A 22,420-nucleotide genomic window follows, 5' to 3' on the forward strand; every position below is an offset into this window, starting at 1 on the left:
TGTTAACTTCAAGTTTCCAGGAGCCACGCAGCTGCATGACCTACAGAGAAGGGCATGAAGTCAGCGCACAGAGGCTAGAGTCGCAGCTGCAGCTGACCAGCGCTTTCTGCAGCTGAGGCAGCAATGAGACTTACATGGTTTCCTTTCAACAACTAAACAGATGTCTAATTTAAGTGCCATTTCATTTTTCTGGGACTTGAATTCTCTCATTTGGAAAAATAATGGGGATGACATTCTAGATCTAAAGACTGCTCTGTATTTATGCCCAAATACAGAACATATTTACAACTTTTCCAAAGTACCCTGTATCTAGCTACTTATTAAAGTGTGCTGTTCAGAGCCCTGAGATTTTTGCAGAAATACTTTGGAGGCAACAAAGGGAGCACGTGGGGCCGTGCTGTGAAGGCAGCAGAGCAGCTCCGCTTTTGGATGTCTGATAAACTAGAACACTAGGAAGATATTTGCTTGGGTTGAGGGGGGGCAGTTTTTACTGGTTTTAACCACTGGCCTTAGAAATGAACATTTTCTAAATGAATTTAGTATTTCAGAGTATAACATTTATAATATCAGTAGGAAAAAAATGAAAAAAATAACACCATTCATCTATAGGTATATTTTTCCCACAGAAATAAAAAACATCTCAAATTCGATCTGGTATAGATACTAACATTCAATATTCTCCCTACGTACATACGACTTCTAGACTCTTAATAAAAGAGTGGCAAGGCACAGTGGCTCACATCTGTAATCCCACCACTGTGGGATGCTAAGGCGGGTGGATCACGAGGTCAGCAGTTGAAGACCAGCCTGGCCAAGATGATGAAACCCCATCTCTACTAAAAATACAAAAAGTAGCCGGGCATGGTGGCAGGCTCCTGTAGTGCCAGCTACTCAGGAGGCTGGGGCAGAGAACTGCTTGAACTCAGGAGGCGGAGGTTGCAGTGAGCCGAGATTACGCCACTGCACTCCAGCCTGGGCGACACAGTGAGGGTCCATCTCAAAAAAAAAAAAAAAAACAAGTTTGGAAAATATTGTAAGAGGAATCCCACCTCAGGCTCTGGAAACTTTTACATATTGTTACTTTTTTGTCCAAGAAAGCATACCCTTATTTCAGAGGCTTACGTATAAAAAAGATGACTTTATCTTCTACCAAGAAATTGCCTTTCATGTAACAACAAGATATTTTAAAATTACTGCCATAGAAATTTAAGCAAGGGCACACTTTTGCAACTTTAGGAAGGTGTCAATACCCAAATTCAGAATATTTTTCAGTTTTTACATTGTGTGATTTACAATAATTCAAGCACTAATATTTAAGAAGTTACAAAATCTTGTCAGCAGCTTGACTAGTATAGCCTGTTTGATCTGTAAGTCCTATTAAAATGTGATTTTCCAACATTTTTCTTTAAAAAATGCTCACTGAATCAGATTTAACTATAATGGAATATCCAAATAATAAGGCAAGGATATAATACTAGAGATACAAAAAAAGAGTTAGAAATTAAAATTCAAAACACTCAGCAAATAAAAAATTAAATATGCACCACTTTGTGCTCTATGTTAATAATTACCACGACATGCATTCCATAGATAATCTTACCCAATATCCTTTCATGAAATTTGGCAATTTATAAAACATATACCTACCTTCAGGAAAATGATCTCATTTAATGTATACATTAAATGCCAACAAAACACACACACACACACACACCACATATAGCATGCAACTAACACATCGGTCATGCTCAACTGAAAAAAACATGAAAGAAAATAAAGGAGAGAGAAAATGTAATAAGACACCAGCATATGTACATTAAGTCAGTTCAATCTGAAGTCCTGAATTCTATCCATTGTATTTAAGACATTCAGCTTTTTAGTTATAAATGTTAACACAGAAACAAGTCTCCATGTCCTGGGTTAGAAAGTCATAGAAATTGTAAAGCACCTCTAACAGGATCTGCAAAATAATTTCTGTAGCAGTTTAATAAATGAAATGGTTTTTGTAACCTTAAAAATTATCAGCACTGTCTACAGAGGTTAGCTACAGTACTGAAATTATTCCAAGAGGCAGAAAGGTTTAAACAATGACCACATTTAACCTAGAAGGAACTCTTCCAAGAGTAGCTTTTGCTTCACTATTGTCAGTTCAATCCCTCATTGGTTCAAAATAATAACATCAACATAATGAATCAGTACTCAAAGACTGCACTGCTTTTTATCGTTTATGTTTATGTTCAGTGCTAACCTTGAGATGAATTTCAGCACAGACGGAAATATTATATGTAGTCTACTTAAAAATTTACTTAACCAAGAAATCTCAGTCCTGAATGCTTTAATTAACTGAGAGTTTACTACATTCAGCCAGACTCCTCCAGTCTCCAGCTGGCTACAATAACAATCCATCCAAAGCTCTAAGCACAGTGACAGTTTTTGATACTTTTCTCCCTTACAAAAAGTGGCGGTGGCAGCCTGGGTAGCTGATGAGTTCTAACAATGCCCCACTGAGCACAGAGATGCAAATCTCTTTGTAAATGTACAGTCAGGGTTCAATTAAATGATGTACTGTAGATCAGTCAATCTTCAAAGAAATGAAGACAGAATAGAAAAAAAGAAATGAAACAACCAAACTAAAAAAGGAAGGAAAGAAAGGCAGCCTTCCTGCCAGGCCAGACTCCCTCCACCTCCAGCCTAGCGGTGGCACTGCAGACCCCAGGGCCCAGCAGAAAAGTCCAGCAAGCCAGGGTGGTTCAACATTAGTCCCAGTGACCACATTTCTTCCTCAAAAATCACCACTGACACTCTGTCACCGACTTCTTAGCTTTCGTCTTAGAGAATCGCTGATGTAACCAGACAGTACCAGGGCAAATGTTAATTATGCAGTCCACTTATATCAAGATTTTGTTTTCCTCTTTGATTTGATGCCACCTTAAAACATGTAAGATACATTGACAAAGCTTTAAGAAAAATACAGTAATAAGAACTGTGAATGATAAACCATTTTTAATATAAGCTAGGAACTCAAAAATATTTACACGAATTATCACTATAATAATGACTTGGTTTCTAAACTATTTTTAGTGTATCACCTGCTTCAAATAATAATATTTATCATAAAAATGATTTCTGCAAGCAAATCTTATATCCTATAAATTTCCACGTGAAACATGAAGTTGGGGAAAATAATACCACTAGTTGAGTCAAAAAATTATTATTAAAAACAAAGGCAGTCAGCAAAATGACACACAAGGCACTGTAAGAACAATCGGCCGACTGTCCCCAGTGAGACCTAGGCTGGCCACCTTCCCTTCCTCAGCACACCCAGGACAGGGGGTCCCTGCTGTCACCAACCACAGCACACTGAGCCAGACTCCAGAACAGAAAGGCTGTGGTCTCCTGACTTCACAGTCACAGGTCCCAGAATCTACGTCCCTCTCTGTTTTTTGTGTGTTTGTTTTTGTTTTTTGCTTTTTGAGACAGAGTCTCGCTCCGTTGCCCAGGGTGGAGTGCAGTGGCGTGATCTCAGTTCATCTGCCGCCCCGGTTCAAGCAATTTTCTGCCTCAGCCTCCCAAGTAGCTGGGATTAAAGGTGCCTGCCACCACGCCTGGCTAATTTTTTGTATTTTTAGTAGAGACGAGGTTTTACCATCTTGGCCAAGCTGGTCTTGAACTCCTGACCTCGTGACCCACCCGCCTCTGCCTCCCAAAATGCTGGGATTACAGGCATGAGCCACCGAGCCTGGCCCCTTCTATGCTTTTTAATCAGAATATTTGTGTGCATCATATAATAGGGATGCATTCACTATCACACTTCCCATTAAATACCACAGCTTAAAATACAGATTCCCACACCATTCTTTGATTAGAGACTAAATGTTCTATGAAGTGAATGTTTCCAAGTCATTTGAATATAGTTTTACTGTGGTATTTGTAATAACAAAAATCTGTATTAGTACGGTTTCCTCTCTCCTTTAATATTATAGTTATTACCACCAGAAAAAAAAATTGTTGACATAACTTCTAGCTACTTACGTAAATGCAAAAACAGAATTCAAAGAACCAAATGAACAAAAACATCAGGCTTCAAATGAACACGACATTCAGTTATCCTACCTGAATATCCCCAGAGAAGTTGTTGTGCTAGAATACAATTAAATCCATTCTTAGAAGTCAAAATTGTCACAATTTTCACATAATGGCTACAGAAATTATTCTGTATCTTAAGATAATGCTGTCTGTAGAATCTCTACACATCCTCATGTAAAAGAAAAGCCAGAAACAAAACTCCAAACATAGCAAAATACACATCTAAGATTTAAAGCTATATTTCAGTGCAAACTAAATCAAAGTACGTAAGAGTCAGGAGTGTTGGTTCAGAAAGAAAGCAAAGAACGAACTATGGAATTCATATGCACAAATTACATTATACCTTCATAACATCATTTGATAACCTACCAGTGAGGTTTTTGCACAGGCTATCATGTTCAGAGATTCTAGACTAAAAAACCTGATTTTTAAAATTTTTAATTTTTAAAAAGTTTTGGAATATCTATACAAAGTGTACAATTCTAACTTTATAATAAAGAAAAAGAGATTTTATTATCTATTTCCACTGCTTGCCCATGGTAACCAACAATTATAAACTTCTAAGAATTGTTTCATGAACATCTATCCCTCCTCTGCTTGAATGAAGCAAGAAACTTTTAATCAAGTGGACTGCTACAGCTTTGTGAGATTTCTGTGTATTTGGGTCCCTTAGGCTAACTAAACTAGTAGCTAAGATAGAGAGCAAAGGTGTAACCAAAGAAACTGAACTGTTCTCATCTTAACAGCATTCTGATCACCTTAGCAACAGGTACCTTGTTAGTTCGGCAATACTGATTAAGTGCTAGAGATACAGAAATGGACAACTAGACATAGTCCCAGACCTGGCCCTACAGTCTAATGGAGCAGGCAAGTGTCAGATAAATTATTACAAACACTTAAACAGGTACTGGTGTGTGAGTGCCGTGGAGACCAGAGCATGGAAGCACACATGGGTTGCACAAAAGATGAGCAGAGCTAGTGAGATGGAGGAGTTGGCGAGGAAGTCACATGTAGCACAGCTGAGGGAGGGACAGAACATGCTGTCCTCCAAACAGAAAAAAGCATGGAACTAAGGGAAGGAGATGAAAAAAGCAAACATCAATAGAACCTTCCATGTACCAGGCATCTTCACGACACCCAGAAAATGGAGCCAGCTAATGAAGTGCCTCATAGGAAAAGTTACAGATTTTGGTCTCATCTAATAAATAAGTATGAAAATTTTAAAAATTATAAATAAGACCCTGGCACTAACTATTAGGCGTCTGTGCCACTCAACTGTTCATCTGTGCCACTCAACTGTTCATCTGTGCCACTCAACTGTTGTTTCTTTCTCCTTCATCCAAAGCCCATTTACCTGCTCTTCTAACTATTCTCCAGTTTCTGATAGCCATCCATTTACTTAAGCAACTTCACACAGAAATAATTCAGACCTGGAAATTAAAAAAACAAAACTCATAGTTTCAACTCTGCAACTCAAGCAAGTCATTTAAATCCCTCAATTTCTTTGAGCTTCAATGTCTCCATCTCTCAAATGGAGACACAGGCTCTATTATCTCACGGTTGTAAAGAAAAAACAAGACTACAGAAAACACTGATTTGAAAAGGAACTATTAACTCACGGGCACAAGAACGAGATTTGCCTTTTGGCCTCTGCGCCGCATCTCCTCCATGCAGTCCCCACCCAGCCCAGCAGTTGAAGCATCAACTTGTCCAGTCAAACTTGGCAAGCAGGCTCTCGGCCAGACCTTGGAAATATAAAAATAAAGATTGCCCCTGCTCTCAAGGATGTTGCAGTCTAGCACAGTAAAATCATGATTCTAATAAAGCAAAGAGGATCAAATGGACTGTGTACTGGGTTCCAAGAGCAAAAGAGAAGCATCCACCTCAGACTGCAGGGCAGGGGTGAGGCACAGGGCAAGATGTCAAAGAAAGCTTCCTGGAGGTGACACATGAGCTCAGTACTGAACGATGAATAAACATTAGCTGGGCAAAGTAGAGGATGGAAAGAAAATATTCTAAGCAAAAGGAACACCATGTACAAAACTGCAGCGATGAGAAAACTTTCATGCAGGGAAAAAAGTACTGAGAACCTACACTGAAGTAGGCACTGTGCTAGATGGTGGTGACAAATCTGACAGGTCTCTCTGCTTTCATGAAATTTAGGGAGGATTCACGTTCATCAACCTACAAGTGCTTGTATAATTAGAACAGAAGAGGGCGCCTGCATGCACCAAGGCCAGTGAGACAGCAGTCCACAATCATGGAAGTTCACAATCATGGAAAGTCCCCTAGTTCCTGCTAGCAGGGCTAGATTTCTCCTGATAGATTCAGTGTCCACTGGAAAACCTGCAGCAGGAGGGTGACATAATCAGATGAAGCCCAAGCGCTGTAGGCAGGGACATCAACTGCAAGAATCCAGTAACAACGAGAAATTAGAGGATCTGTAATAGGCAGTGGAGTAAGACCACGGGACTGGCACAGAAAATTTAGTCAATAGATCCTGGAGACTGTGAGGAACAAAGAAGAAAATTTAAGGATTCTTTCTTTGGCAGTCTTGTGAACAGAGGTGTCATTTTCAATGGGATCACTCAAAATGAGAAACAGGTTTGGGGAGAGGATGAAGACTAAAGTTTCGCAATGTTGATTTTGAAATACTTATGGGATTCCAAGTGCAAAATGCTAACAACAGCTACCATTTGTGAGTATTCAGTGCCGGATATTGTGTTAAACGACATGTATTCCGTATTCCTCATTCGATCTTCGGCATAATGCCTGCTGTGAGTACGATATTACAATAAAGCTTTCAATAACCTGATCTGCTGCAATAACACAAACTTGGATACAACTCAGCCGGCAAGTTGTGATTGCTCCCATCCTCCACTCAATCCTTATTTCATTATCCTTGCAGTGAAGCAATCCTGAATTTTAGGTAATCAAATCCTGGGGACCTTCAGATATACCCTTAGAAGGATATTACTGTATTATCATGTTACTGATGAGGAAACAGGGGCTCAGAGAGGAGAGAAAATTTGTTCAGAGTCACACAATAGAGGAGTGAAGTTTAAGCCCAGATTTGTGTAACTACAAAATCCAGGTTTTTAATCTCTGCTACACTACCTCTCTGAAGACTATGGTGGTGACCAAGGATATGGTGGTCACTAACGCTTTCATGGGAGTGGATGAATGTATTCAAAGAAAGGAACAAAGTAAAAGAGCTGATGAAGGAGCCCCCACACTAACCCATATTTAGGGATTAAAGTGAGGAACAGAGGTTCACAAATAATTCTGAGAAGGAAGCAAAATCAGTGGATGCCAAGAAGGAATGGTATCATCACGGCTGAGGGCTTCAAAGAGGAATACCAAGCTTCCGGGAGATCAGGTAAAAGAAACAGAAAAGTCCACTGAGCTGAGTAACAGAAAAATCATTAGTGACGTCAGCCAGACTATTTTAGTGGAATGACAGTGGAAGCAAAAGTCTGTTTGGAGTGATAATAAATAATGAGGAAGGACAGACAATAAGACAACTCCTTCTGGAAGCTGGACTATGACAGAACACAAGAAAGAAAATCAAGATCGAGGTCTGTTTTGTTTTTCCTGAAATGGAATATAGTGAAACATGTTTAACTGCTAATGAAAGGGGCTGTAGAAGTAAACACTAAAAATACAAGCAGTAGCTCAATATTTAGCTAAGGATTTTAAATGTAATACAAGGAAAAGGTACAATTATTAAATAATGTGACAGATTTTGTTTGAGCTACAGAATTAGAGGAGAAGTTTCCATTGCAGAACAAACACATGTTTCCATTTTATGCAGTAGTACTTCCCAGACTGGCCGATCAGTGTTTACCGATTACTCATAAACAGAAGTTCACAGTGCTCTGTGTCAGCAAAGCAATGGAGTAATCATTATGTACAGCAAAAAATATCAGATGTCGTTACATGTCTGTGATGTTCCCTACCATTTATGAAGGGGGCTCCATAAACATAAGACTCTGCCTTTCTTCTCCTGTACTCACTAATTCCCCCAACACGCCCCATACCAGAAAGCAAGATGACTTATATGCTTGGTAAGCTGAGAAAAAGCATCTGCACATGCTCAGCGGGACTCACAGGCACAGATGTTTAGTAGGGGCAGGACCTCTGGAAGGAAGTCTGTGGCTTTCCAGGGCTACCTGTGACTAGACTGATGAGCTAATCCATTTCATTCTGGGAGTCGACAGAAGTCCAATGCCTGTCACAGCTATAATCTCCAATATCACAATAATCAGTGACAGAGGTGGTTTCTGACATCCATCTGCTGAATTCCTCTGCTGTGTCTTCACTGACTCAGAACTCAGGAAAGGAAAGCAAGGTGTCACTTACTGGCTTCCCCTAAGTCCCTGTATCATCATGCTCTCAAAACATTAAAACCATTAATGGCAATAAAGTTGTATCAAAAACAAATTTTTGTCTGGAACACAGAGATAAAAATAATTGGGAAGATACCCATGTGACTGGTTTAAAAAAGTTTAAAGGCTGGTGATACGGTTTGGCTGTGTCCCCACCCAAATCTCATCTTGACTTGTAACTCCCATAATTCCCATGTGTTGTGGGAAGGACCCAGTGGGCAATAATTGAATCATGGGGGTGGTGTTCTCACGGTAGTGCATACTATTCTCGTGGTAGTGACTAAGTCTCAAGAGAGCTGATGGTTTTATAAGGGGAAACTCCTTTCTCTTGGCTTTCATTCTCTTTTTGCCTGTCGCCATGTAAGATGTGCCTTTAGCCTTCTGCCATGATTGAGGCCTCCCCAGCCACGTGGAACTGTGGGTCCATTAAACTTCTTTTTATTTATAAATTACCTAGTCTCAAGTATGTCTTTATCAGCAGCATGAAAACAGACTAATACAGCTAGTTATCAGGGTTATTAAATAATCATGAAAATAGGAGCCTAACTCTTAAATCTAGATAAAGAAAAGTGATCATCAGGACAATCTATGGGAGTGACCCACACATGATGTGTGATGAACAAAACACCAGATGAACATCTGGTGTAACAATGCCAAGAAAATTAACCAAGACCAGAAACAAAACATAGTGCTTCATTATGACACCAAAATAACAAACTTGAATCCATAATAGAGAAAAAGAAGAAAATAAAAGTGGAAAAATGCAACTTCGAAAGATGTCAAGTTTTCTACATTAATTTATACATTTATCTCATCCCTAAAAATACAACAGGTTTGCCCCATTCACCCAGGGCTAGAGAAGCAAATGGTAGCCACACTCTGTGCCACAAGATATTTGGAAAATGCTGAGTGAAAGCAGAATGCTCTGCTGACCTTCCACCCTTCTCGCCTGATGTGGCCCTGAATTAACTTTTGGCCATTTCCAAATCCACATCCACCTCAGAAAGGATCTGCCACCAACAAAAATATTTTCTTTAAAATAAAGTAATAGACCACACAGTAAAATACCATAACAATGAGAAAGAATTGTTAACAGTTCCAAGCAACAATCTGGATGAATCTCACCAGCATCACGGCAAATAAAAGCCAGACACAGAATATCTGCCACATGGCTCCTTCTATACAAAGCATGATTAATAGCAAAGTGAATCTATGCTGTTAAAGCCAGTGTCGCGGCTACCCTGGAGTGGTCAGATTGAAAAAGGCAAGAGGGGTTTTGGGGGCTGGTAATCTGTGTAATCTTCTGGTAATCGTCTGTGTTCTGATCTAGGTTTACACGGGTATGCTCAGGTGGTAAAATTTCACTAAGCCTACATTTATGAAATGTGCACTGTTCTACGTGTATCTTATATTTCAACACAAACTTTTAACAAAAATATAACACATCATTAATAAAAAAGAAAAAAAAGGGCCAGGCGCGGTGGCTCACGTCTGTAATCCCAGCACTTTGGGAGGCAGAGGTGGGTGGATCACAAGGTCAAAAGATTGAGACCATCCTGGCTAACATGGTGAAACCCCATCTCTACTAAAAATACAAAAAATTAGCCGAGCGTGTACTAAAAATACAAAAAACTAGCCGGGTGTGGTGGCGGGCGCCTGTAGTCCCAGCTACTCGGGAGGCTGAGACAGGAGAATGGTGTGAACCCAGGAGGCGGAGCTTGCAGCGAGCCAAGATCGTCCAGCCTGGGTGACAGAGCAAGACTCTGTCTCAAAAAAAAAAAAAAAAAAAAAAAAAAGGAGCTCCAAAACATTAGAGCAAAGATTGGCAGGGTTATAGGAATCCGGGCTTAGACTTCCAGAAAGGCTGTTTTGAAGATGACAATTACAATTAAATGAGTAATTTAGATGTTTGAAAAGTCAGTCTGACAGCTACCAACTCATAGATACAGGTCCCTGATGGGAAACAACATTTACATGCTCATTTTCTTTTAGTCTCACTTTAACTCCGACCTAACTTGCCTCTCCCATTCCAACTCATCTCACTTATATTTTAATGAATAAAGGTGTACAATGATTAGCAACTTTCCCTAAGTCATTATCTTGGACAAGAAAAAAGTACATTCCACAAAAGACACATCAGAGAGTATGCTTGACAATGTGAACAGCAGGACAAATCCAGAACTTCTCAGGACAACATCTCACTTAGGAAAAGCTCAGGTAACAGTTTCACAAGGAAAAGGATGCTTGCAGAAGTTGAAAGATAGTATTAAAATTAGAACCATGTTGACTGTTTTCCCCAAATTACTGTCTTTCCCTAAAAGACAGGACACCTATCAGACACCCATCACTTTAAGACCCCCACAACACCCCTTTCCTGCCCCTTCACAGAGTTAACTGGATTCGTCCACACTTCCCAGGAGCTGATCAAGCCTAATGCAAACCCAGCATCGTAACTACATAAAACCACGGAGGGGCAGTGGTGTCAGAAACAGAGCAACGACAGGGCAAGTGGAAGACCTGACCTCCCTGCACGTGGCTGGCGGCCTTGATCTTAACCTTTCTCTCCTCGTCTGTGAAATTTAATAATCACTGTCATTACCAAATGAGCTACAAGTTATGAGGGAGGCTCAAATGAAAAAAGAAATGGGAAAGCACCGGAAAAACCGTAAAGCACCATGCAGGTATAAGACGTTGACTACACCATCACACCATGACAGGACAGATTTTTAAATACACTTATCACCTTTAGATTCTTTTAGATGGCATCTCTTAGATGCCATTCTGGTAACTGAAACATCTTAAAACACAAAAAGTATATGAGGTTGAACCGTAAGAAATTGTTGATTTATAAGTCTAAAATGAATAACCGAGAACTTTTTTAAAACTTCTATTTTTATAAAGAAGTTTATTTAAAAGAATACTAAACTATAATACCTCGGGTTTGGGCAGCTTCCTTTAAAGCAGCTAGAAGGTGAGGTTTCAAGTTATCCAAAATAAATCTTCCTTCAAGACTTGGGAAAAGGGACCTGAAAAGGGAAAGGAACAGCAATTATCAGAATCTTCTGACGATTCCAAGATTTTAAAAAATCAATCACATATTTTCAAGTCAGTTAAGCTATTTTATTTTACATAAATTATAATGCACATGTAAAATCAAATTACAATATTTTTGATCAAATATTATCTAGACTTTGCTTTAAAATGTGAGGGCATCACGTACCTTACTCAAATTCAGAAATATTCTTAATATCTTACAGTAAAATTAATTTTATTTCCTGAAATGTCAGTACATACCCTCGTTTATAAAGAATTAATATACTATTTTTCATTAATTTAAATGTCATCAAAATAATTCATTAGTGACTAATCTGGCCTTGTCATTATTTGCACCTTATAAACATTGTTTTCAGTGTACTGTTATTGAAATTTCCAAGAAAAACAACTGCTTAGATAACTTTTTAACTGATAAACATTTGAATACTTTTTTACTTTAGAATATAAAAGGTATCCGTTGGTATTTTAACAATGTATTGCTGCAAAAGTCTTCCTAACTATAAAACAACATAGAAAACCATTGAATTTCACAACTGAGCAGGAGCAGGGGAACCCTAAGAGTGAGCAGGAACATTAGAAGGGAAACCCCTACCTTGGATATTCTGCTGAGGTAATATAAATGACATCTTGGTCTGATACAGATGAGGAGAAGGGGACAAAATTGCCATTTTGTAAAGGGAGCAACTCTAGCCCAAGCAGCTCACTGTAGGCTTGGTCAGAAAGCACAAATTCTAGAAGGTGAAGCTTTTCTTCAGCACTGCCCAGGTGTGCACACTTCCGCAGCACCTGCCGCACCCACGCGGGCGTCACCGTCCTCACAGGTGTTGTGCCAGAGGCAGCCGTGAGCTGAACAGCAGCATCCACATTCCCTGGCACCTTGGCAATCTGCTTCCCTGAGCTCTGGAGGTAGTTGAGCACAGTTTTTGTGTATTCTAAATTTTCATCAAGTTCTGAGAAGTACACCTGCTCCAACCTGACCCAGTCACAGCTAATTGAATAAATCACTGCATTCTGCAGCAGCTCGCTGAATAGAGGCTCTAACACCGGCTGCCAGTGCACCTTGACTTTGCTCGCCTCGGGCCAAAGCTTATAGATAACATCAACTGACAAGGGGAAATCAGAGCTCTTTTCCGTCTCCAGACGTTTTATTGAATCTAAGATCAGAGTAGCATAAGCTTTGGGGACAACATTCATGACCAGAAACTCATTCCATAAGGCTGCCGGGTCTCTCCACTGGTCCAGCTCTCTCCATTTTATGCTCCTGCGGTTATCAGTGAGGCCAAAGAACCCACTGATGTGAACTGGGAGTCCTGTGCTGCTTTCCTCACCAGGCGGTAAAGGAAGAAAACAAAATGCTTTTCCTGAGAAATCAGACGTTGCTCCTTGTGCTTCATCCTCTCTGCTTGATAAAGGCATGGCTATTCCAATGACTGGGACAAATTTCAGTTCATCAGCTAAAGAGTCAAGCTTACTACTGATCCCTCGCCCACCCACACTGTTACACACCAACCAAGATGTTTTCTGTGCATCCTTAGTACTCTCCTCTTCTAAAACAATATTTACATGATATGTTACACAGGTGATGTTATTGCTTGGAGTCTTTTTACAATAGTTACTTATAGCAGTTCCCAGAGTCTTTACAGAATTCAGCCGCTCCTGTTTCAGTGCCTCACTCTCACTCGAAGTCACTCTAAACACCAGTTTCTCTGTTCCGTCAGCCTCTCGGACATATAAGGAAACATCCTGCACACTTTTCAGAAAGAGCAGCACTGTGTCTGCATCTGCCCTGAAAGACTCAAACAACTCAAGAACCTTCTGCTTATTGTAGAGGTTACTACTAAGCTGTGAGGGTTGTAGGCGAAGAGGGAAACGGAAAAATGTTCCTGGAAAATTGCCGTTTATAAACGTTTCCTTGGTGCTTCCAAAAATGCCAATAAATGGTGCAAATTGGTCTGAAAGTTCACTAATTTCTTTGCTGTCATCTTTGAGATTCCAACATTGGCCTGATTCATGTGGGCCAAAAAGTGTTTGATGAGGATCTAGCATCCCGATCTGGTCACCACTAAAGATACAAGGAACATCTGTAAAGAAAAATTTAAGTCATGATCAACTCTGAAATTTTAGGGACAATTATGATTACAATTACAATAAATACTTATATGAAAAAGCATGAGTCATTAAAAGGCTAAAACAGATTTATCTAAACACGAACAATTTACCTTCAGAAATGTAATTCTCTAAATATGAAAAATGATTTCTCTTTCGATTCAATCCAGTAACAAATGCCAGGCATAGAAACTTCAAATGATTATTGTGAAAACCTCAGAGACATCTTCAAAAACTCACTACACAAAAGATGGGCAGAGTATTTGGATATCTACACTTAGCTCCCACCACCATGTGAGGCCAATTCAGCAGAACAGGGCTGCATCCTACGCTCAACTTTACAGATTCCGCACAGACTCTGTGAGAAGGGAGAGAGAGCAGTACAACACGGGTGGCTCTGCCCACTGTGTTGCTCAGTGAGCACCTGCTCTGAAGCTCACAAGGTACATTCCCGCAAGTGTCTTCACCTCTCTGCCTCTGGAGCGGAAGCACTTCTCATGCTGGGAGCATCTCACCACATGGAGCCTAATTACAGTAAAAAGATACCCATCTTTTGTATAACATGGCTCTAAATTGATACCAACTGTTTCACCTGTTCCTCAACCAAAGACAGAGTAGTATTCAAAAACTGGCAGAAAAACCAGATGTGTGAGACCCACTGTGGTGAGAGAAACTCCTCCCCAGCGTGCTTTGATGAGGATCTCCCAAGGGTGATGTGATGCATGTTTGCCTCACATGCTTACTTAGCACCTCGGCTTCCTGCAAGATGCAACTCCAGTGAAGTCAATCTTTAACATCTATGGTTGTCAAGCACAGCTTCAGCTGTCACAATCACCAACTCTTAAGCTTGTGGGTATTTTAAGTTAGCAAATGTTATGTCCACCAACCACGTGGCTAAATCCATCGATAGTGGGGTCTAGGGAAGGCTCACCCCTGCTCCCAAGGCACAGAGTCGCACCCCCACGAATGAAATCAGGCCAGTGGCTCCTGACAAGATAAAAGCATGACCTATGACCTATGATATTCTCAGATCCTCGGATTAGAGAACAGTCCTCCAGTTAATGTTCCACAGAAATGTGCTTATTCTCAATGAGCAATCAAAACCACACTGAGATGCAGGTGCTGGGCAATGAGCTGGGCCCTCACGCCACAGTTCATTCCTGCTTAAGCCTCCAGGCTTCTGCTACTCACATCTGTGTCCCACAACATTTACAAACCACTACATGGCACTGACTCGACGGATAACTTGCAAAGAGGTGGACACATGAGTATTAATATTCATAGATAATAGTCATATTTTAATATATAAATTTTTATTATATGATTTGTAATTTAGTCAATAGTATTTAATCGAATATATACGTATGAATGTAAATGCAATAGGCTTACTAAAATTTGGCTACAGTTGTGATGACCCTACTTCCCACGTGCCCAGGGCAGTCCCAATTCAGGCCAGTTGTCTGAGAAGAGTACCACCCTCCTTCACTCTCACAGGTGTCCCAGTATGAATAATAAAGAATACGGTCATCTTGGCTACAGTGATGGCCCTGCCTGTGCAATCTTTCCTTCCCCTGCAAGACACAGTTTGAAACTAAAAGGACCAATTCCATTACACAATTTTTTATCACAAAACTATAGTAAGTACTAAGAGCTTTGATTCTACAAGAGCCATATACTCCTAGAGATGTCTACACTAAGAGTTAAGTATTTCCTATTGTAACTAGGAACCAGAAACCTCATATTCTTTCTAGATTAAAAATATGATTTCAAAGTAATCTTTAGAATGCTTGTAAGTCTAAAAAGAGGAGAATGAGAGAGGAAAATAAGAGATAATAAAACCACCTCAAAGATTTTCACTTTCTCAGTTATTCAGTACCATTAGATATACCTTCCTGTTTAACCTTCTGATATTTAGAACATGTACAAGAAGATCTGTGATACTCAGTTTGACTCTTGAAGAGTTGCAGTTTTGAAATTTTTCATAATAAAAATTTTGCGTTCAAAAGCTGTATTTCAAATTTCACATCAAATGGTTTAATACACTGATTCCACTGGATCATGATGATGTTACCTTTTGGCATCACATGATGACGTAAAACTTTGGTATTGTTACTGTGGTAATTTCAGAAAATTCAATATGCACTGATTATTTCATTGACATACCTCCGGCTACTGACAGAAGAATTTGGGTAAGATGGCTTTTAAACAGCATCACCTCTGAAGTTAAACAAATACATTACAGAATGTAAGATAAAATATTTTCTAATACCAAGACTGAAAAGCCTAATACTCTACCTGTTATATGATAGACAGAATTAAACCCAATTCCAAATCTTCCAACCTTCAGAGGATCATCCTTTTTCCTACTTCTTGCTATTTCTTGAATGCCGTGCCAGTCCTCTGGGGTGAAAACCGCGTTGTTGTACACATAGAGAGCGGGCCCTAGGTGTGAAAATGCGCAGGCAGGTATTCAGAAAAAGATGCCAGGGTGTTCTGTTCTATCTCAAGAAATCCTCTACACAAAATCTCTTATTTGAAGGGAAAATAGAGAGAAGTGAATAGAGTGAATTCCATACTATAATTTAACTGTTTTTACAATGAAAATAAAGACACACACTGAAGTAAAAACTAGCAGCAGAAGAAACATAGCATTGTTGGCCAAAAATCCATAAAGGAAAAATTAAAGGTTACTCAGATACCCAAAAACATAAGGCAAACAAGAAAATCAATCTGTTACTACTCTATGTGAAATTTGTTCTAAATAGTATATTTAAATCTTTTTTTGATCAATGGAAAATATTTACCAAATAAATACAAAATATTTCATATATTTCATAAAACATATGAAAATATGGGCACAGTGGCTCATGCTTGTAATCCCAGCATCTTAGCACTTTGGGAGGCCAAGGCGTGTAGATCACCTGAGGCCAGGAGTTCGAGACCAGCCTGGCCAACATGGCAAAACCCCATCTCTACTAAAAAATACAAAAAATTAGCTGGGCATGGTGGTGCGTGCCTGTAATCCCAGCTACTTGGGAGGCTGAGACAGGAGAATTGCTTGAACCCAAGAGGCGGAGGCTTTAGTGAGCCGACACTGCACCACTGCACTCTAGCCTGGGCAACAGAGCAAGACTCTGTCTCAATTTAAAAAAAAAAAAGAAAGAAAGAAAGAAATTTATTATGGAGATTTGCTATCTAAAGAAACTATGTGAGATGATATGTTAATTTGTTTCAATATATACACAACCATTTTACTATACACACACACACATATCTTATAACATGCTGTATGCCTTAAATATGCACAATTGAAATCTTATTTCATAAGGTGAAAAATAATCCTTTAGTAAGATTAATAATCACCTTGTAAGTGTTTGAAGTTCTTTTTTTCATCAGCCTCTAGATTGTTCTATACGAGGCATTATCTGTTTGATTTTAAAACCCATTAATGTGACAAATGTTTAAATAATACTGCAATTATACCACCTATGTAAAATACCACCTATCTCCAAAATAGTTCCTTCAAAAAGTAATATTTATAAAATATTTCTGCACAAAATATTTTTGGAAATCCATTTTGTGAGACCTACCTTCAGAATGTCTAACATTCTTTGAATATATTCAACTATGTTCACTCATCATACTTTAAAGATGATTAATATTTTTCATTCAAAAAGGTACTGAAGTATAATATATACACAACAAAATATGATGGTCTTGAGGCTGCAGCTTGATGAATTCCTACAAAGCAGATGAACCTGTGTCATCTCCAACCACATGAGGTATATAGGGCACTCCCAGCACCCCTAGAAGCCTCTCCTCATGCTCCCATCAATTCAAGGACAGACATGGGGATGTGACCCAGTTTGTTTTACAAAAATGGCATGACTACTATTTTTAAAACAGTTACAGTTGGAATATGCAGACAGTCGAGGCTGCAAAGGCTTTCTGGAAAGGGCAATCACACAGTGGAGTGGGGACTCTGCAGTCAGGATGTCAGGCCCAGCTCTCCAGTTACAGCCACAGCACTTCCAGAAACTAAAGCCATCAAGGCTCCATTTCCTCATCTGCACAATACGGATAAGAAGGGCTGTCCGCCGCCAACGTGCTGGGGACCCAATGAGACGGCACAAATACGGGGCTCAGCACAGAACCAGCAGAGCAGACCCCTAAAAACATCAGCTATCACTACTGTTACTATAATCAGTATGAGTATATGATACTGTCAGTCTTTGTGTAGTATATACTTTTACATATTAAGTATTACAGGAATAGTAATAAAATATCTTGTTCCTACCCAACAGCTAACTTAAAATGGCTTCTAGCAAACAGTGTCTGGTTCCAAATGTCCATTAAAAGTATCTACAAAGACAAAAAAAAAAAAGGACCACAAAAAGTCACAACACCGAACACCAGGCTCAAGCATGAAACTCTTGCCAGAATCTAGAAAGAACTAGACTAACTACAAGGTCCGTGGAAGGAAATTAAAAATTTCAGCAGGGGACACACCCACATGACATTACCAGGAACACAGTCCACCTTGCCTGAAGGAACACCCACCTTCCTTCCCACTGTCAACTGGAAAAGTGGACAGCTGACCGCTGACCCCTTACTGCCTGCTTATAGGAAGCCATTTGTTAAATTCCAAAACCATAGCCCTTGTCTTAAAAAATGCAAATGACTGTTTTACATGAAAAAAAATTCCCCTCAGATCCCCACTCTCCAAAATATTTTTTTTTTTTGAGACAGTGTTTCACTTTTGTTGCCCAGGCTGGGGTGCGGTGATGCTATCTCAGCTTACTACAACCTCCACCTCCCGGGTTCAAGCAATTCTCCTGTCTCAGCCTCCGAAGTAGCTGGGACCACAGTCGCACGCCACCACACCTGGCTAATTTTTGTATTTTTAGTACAGATGGGGTTTCACCATATTGGTCAGGCTGGTCTTGAACCCCTGACCTCAGGTGATCCACCTGCCTCAGCCTCCCAAAGTGCTGGGATTACAGGCATGAGTCCCCACTCTCCAAGGTTTTCTGACTGTCAGAACTGCTGTGTCTCATCCTACACCATCAGTGCAACTCCTGGGAAGAGGAAACATGGTGAAAATTACCCCTGTGAGTGCAACTGTCCCGGGCTCTGGGACCTGGAGCTTTCCTTACACCCTGGCTGCTCAGTGGCAGAACCAGGAAGTGCACACAGACAGCTCTCCTCAGTCAAGAGAACGAGAAGTCGGGGACAGGAAGAATCTAGTTATCATTTAATGTTTTTAATCAAGGTATAATTCTGATTATATTCATCCTGGAATGAGGAGAGAAGCAGTATTTTGCCTTTGCTATGATCAACTCAGTCTCATCGGTTCACTCTCTGCTTCTATTACCAAGATCAATTTCAAAATAGCCTGTATCTACTCTGATCAAAATAATGTGTTCTTGGTTCTAAAAGTAAGACAAGAAAGGAACAAACACCCTGGCTGGGCACGGTGGCTCACACCCGTAATCCCAGCACTTTGGGAGGCCGAGGTGGGCAGATCACCTGAGGTCAGGAATTCGAGACCAGCCTGGCCAACATGGTGAAACCCCGCCTCTGCTAAAAATAAAAAAATTAGCCGGGCGTGGTGGCGGGAGTCTATAATCCGAGCTACTCAGGAGGCTAAGGCAGGAGAATCCCTTGAACCCAGGAGGCAGAGGCTACAGAGCGCCAAGATCACGCCACTTCACTCCAGAAGCACATACACAGTGTTTACTAAGAAGAGTCCTGAGCTACTGGACACTTCACAGAGGTTGCTTATTGGAAATAAGCTTAGAATTTATATATTTAAGAGGCACAATCCCCTTGAAAATGTCACAAGTTATACTGATTATCAGAGAAAATCATGTACATGTTTTATGACTAAAATAGCTCCCTTTGGGTAAGTGCTGGTCTGTGTGCATCACTCAGAAACCAGCTCTGTGAGATCCAGGCCAAGGTGTGTCCTAGTGCAGCACAAAGGGACTCTCCATGCTTTCTTCACCTGTGTCTTCTAATCAGCTGTATCCCTGAAATCCATAGTAAAGTGTGCTACACTGGCTGAGAGCTCTCATTCTTATGTATGTGATTTCACAATCCGAGCCTTTTATTATCTCATTATATAAAAACGAACAAAAATAAGTCAACCTTAAGAGCTTTTGGCTGTGAAACAAAGGACCAGTAAAGGGGAAAAGCCATGATACAAGATGACTGCTCACATCTGACTGCAAGAGAAAGATATTCTCAAATACCCAAGAGCCTGGAGGGCTCTCAATAAATGTTTGTTAAATAAAGAGATCAGAGATCACTGCCACCTGCTTTTATATAATACATCCTTTTCTGTTGTTTGTTTGTTTGTTTTTGAGATGGAGTCTCGCTCTGTCGCCCAGGCTGGAGTACAGTGGCGAGATCTCGGCTCACTGCAAGCTCCGCCTCCCGGGTTCAAGTGATTCTCCTGCCTCAGCCTCCCAAGGAGCTGGGATTACAGATATGCATCACCACGGCTAATTTTTGTATTTTTAGAAGAAACAGGGTTTCACCATGTTGGCCAGGCTGGTTTCGAACTCCTAACCTCAGGTGATCCACCTGCCTCGGCCTCCCAAAGTGCTGGGATTACAGGCCTGAGCCACTGCACCCAGCCCACATTTATTTTATGTTTTACTTATTTATGTATTTATTTCTGAGACAGAGTTTCGCCCTTGTCGCCCAGGCTGGACTGCAATGTCACAGTCCTGGCTCACCGCAACCTCCGCCTCCCGGGTTCAAGGGTTCTCCTGCCTCAGCCTCCCACGTAGCTGGGATGACAGGTGCTCACCACCATGCCTCGCTAATTTTTGTATTTTTATTAGACATGGGGTTTCACCATGTTGGCCAGGCTGGTCTCGAATTCCTGACCTCAGGTGATCTGCCCACCTCAGCCTCCCAAAGTGCTGGGATTACAGGCATGAGCCACTGCACCTGGCCTACAATTATTTTATTTTTTACTTACTTACTTATTTATTTTTGAGACAGAGTTTCGCTCTTGTTGCCCAGGCTGGACTGCAATAGCAGGGTCTCGGCTCACTGCAACCTCTGCCTCCTGGGTTCAAGCGATTCTCCCATCTCAGTCTCCCAAGTAGCTGTGATTACAGGTGCCCGCCACCATGCCTGGCTAATTTTTGTATTTTCAGTAGAGATGGGGTTTCACCATATTGGCCAGGTTGGTCTCGAATTCCTGACCTCAGATGATCTGCCCACCTTGGCCTCCCAAAGTGCTAGGATTACAGGTGTGAGCCACCGTGCCCAGCCCACATTTATTCTAAATTGGCCACTTTTAGAGAGCCTGTCTCTAAATATACTTATGCATAAACTCAGCCAAATAATCTAGTTTCAAATGTTTTTTAAAACAACGTGAAGTCAAGGTTAGAAGCAAAAAAATCATAGGATCTCCTCACACTCTTACCTTTGCAGTTCCACAGTACATACCATCATCAATCATCAGTATGACACCAGGCATAAAACATTATCACATATATGATCTCACATAATCCTCCAAATATGTGGGAGAAGGATTTTCTCATACCACTTGCAGGCAAGCAGTACGTCAGTATAAGGGTCACAGCTGCCACCAAGTGCACCAGTGCCTGGAGGGGTAGCACTGTATAGGATTAGGACTTAACCTGAAGTCCCTTGAATCCAATGTTACATTAAGTCACAGGCTCCTAGAGACAAGATACCTTGCAGGCTAATCCTCTTACTATAAAAATGATCTGACCGCTACGATGACTGGCCCAAGTCACTAAGGTAGCAGCAGCCAGGCCTAGAACGCACACCTGATGCTGTATCCCACGCACCTCTTTTTATAGAGTATAGAAAGTACAACTTCCAAATGACAAATGTAAGCTAAGAATGACTACATGAGACATAACAAATGCTAGATTTTTAACTAATAATGTTAACTGGCCTCCTAAATCATAAAACATCTTTTTAAAAATACATGACTTAAATCTCTTTAAAAATCTGTCTCAGAAAGTCTGAAGTGATCCCACTTTTTCTCAGTAACTTTCTGTCACATACAGTCATTCACAATGACTTCAGAGGTATACTTAATTGAAGTGACGTGATCTCGTCTCACTACAACCTCCGCCTCCCGAGTTCGAGTGATTCTCCAGCCCGGCCTCAGCCTCCTGAGTGGCTGGGATTACTGGCGTCCGCCACCACGCCCAGCTAATTTTTGTATTTTTAGTGGAGACAGGGTTTCACCATGTTGGCCAGGCTGGTCTTGAACTCCTGACCTCAGGTGATCCACCCACCTTGGCCTCCGAAAGTGTTAGGATTACGGGCGGGAGCCACCACGCCCAACCAGAGGTGCACTACAATTTATGAACATTCTTTTTGACACAAAGCTCCCCAGAGTAGAAGTGAGATATTAGGAGTCTACTGGTTAGGGTTCTCTTATTGGATCAATAATCTATTAGTTTATGGCTTTCTTATCATGTTTCCTTTCATTTTCCTTGTTCTCACCTCTCCTTCAATCTTTCTTCCCACCCAACTTCCAAACAATGTCAAAGGTACTCCTAAAGCCGAAAATACACAAAAGCATGGCCTTTCACATCATCTTCCCAAATGCAGGAAAGTGTTACTATACATAAATGGTGTCCCTTTATCCTACTGATAATATAAAATACAAGTTGTTTGACTAGAATAAGAAGCTTTGGTCATTACAATGCTTGTCATTTTGTTTTGAGTTTTCAGATTTTATTCTTTGTTCTCTAAAAATACCAACTGGTGGAGACACCTTCCCA

The 22,420-nt window shown here is 40.5% G+C and overlaps 1 protein-coding gene across 4 annotated transcripts in view; it reads right to left on the reverse strand.

Moving 5' to 3' along the window:
• SACS (sacsin molecular chaperone) overlaps positions 1-22,420 on the reverse strand; it is a 106,157-nt gene that overhangs the window by 13,870 nt on the left and 69,867 nt on the right. For 2 of the 4 annotated variants that reach the window (XM_009191628.4, XM_009191629.3), the window contains 4 exons: positions 15,930-16,076; positions 12,121-13,609; positions 11,409-11,500; positions 4,114-4,140 (listed from right to left, as the gene is read on the reverse strand). In XM_009191628.4, the coding sequence (XP_009189892.3) occupies positions 4,114-4,140; positions 11,409-11,500; positions 12,121-13,609; positions 15,930-16,076 (1,755 nt within the window). Of the gene's footprint in view, positions 1-4,113; positions 4,141-5,705; positions 5,819-11,408; positions 11,501-12,120; positions 13,610-15,929; positions 16,077-22,420 lie in introns of those variants that run through there. The other 2 variants (XM_003913666.5, XM_031655762.1) reach the window with 2 other exon arrangements.

Source organism: Papio anubis, chromosome 15 (genome assembly GCF_008728515.1).
Source record: "Papio anubis isolate 15944 chromosome 15, Panubis1.0, whole genome shotgun sequence".
NCBI lineage: Eukaryota > Metazoa > Chordata > Mammalia > Primates > Cercopithecidae > Papio > Papio anubis.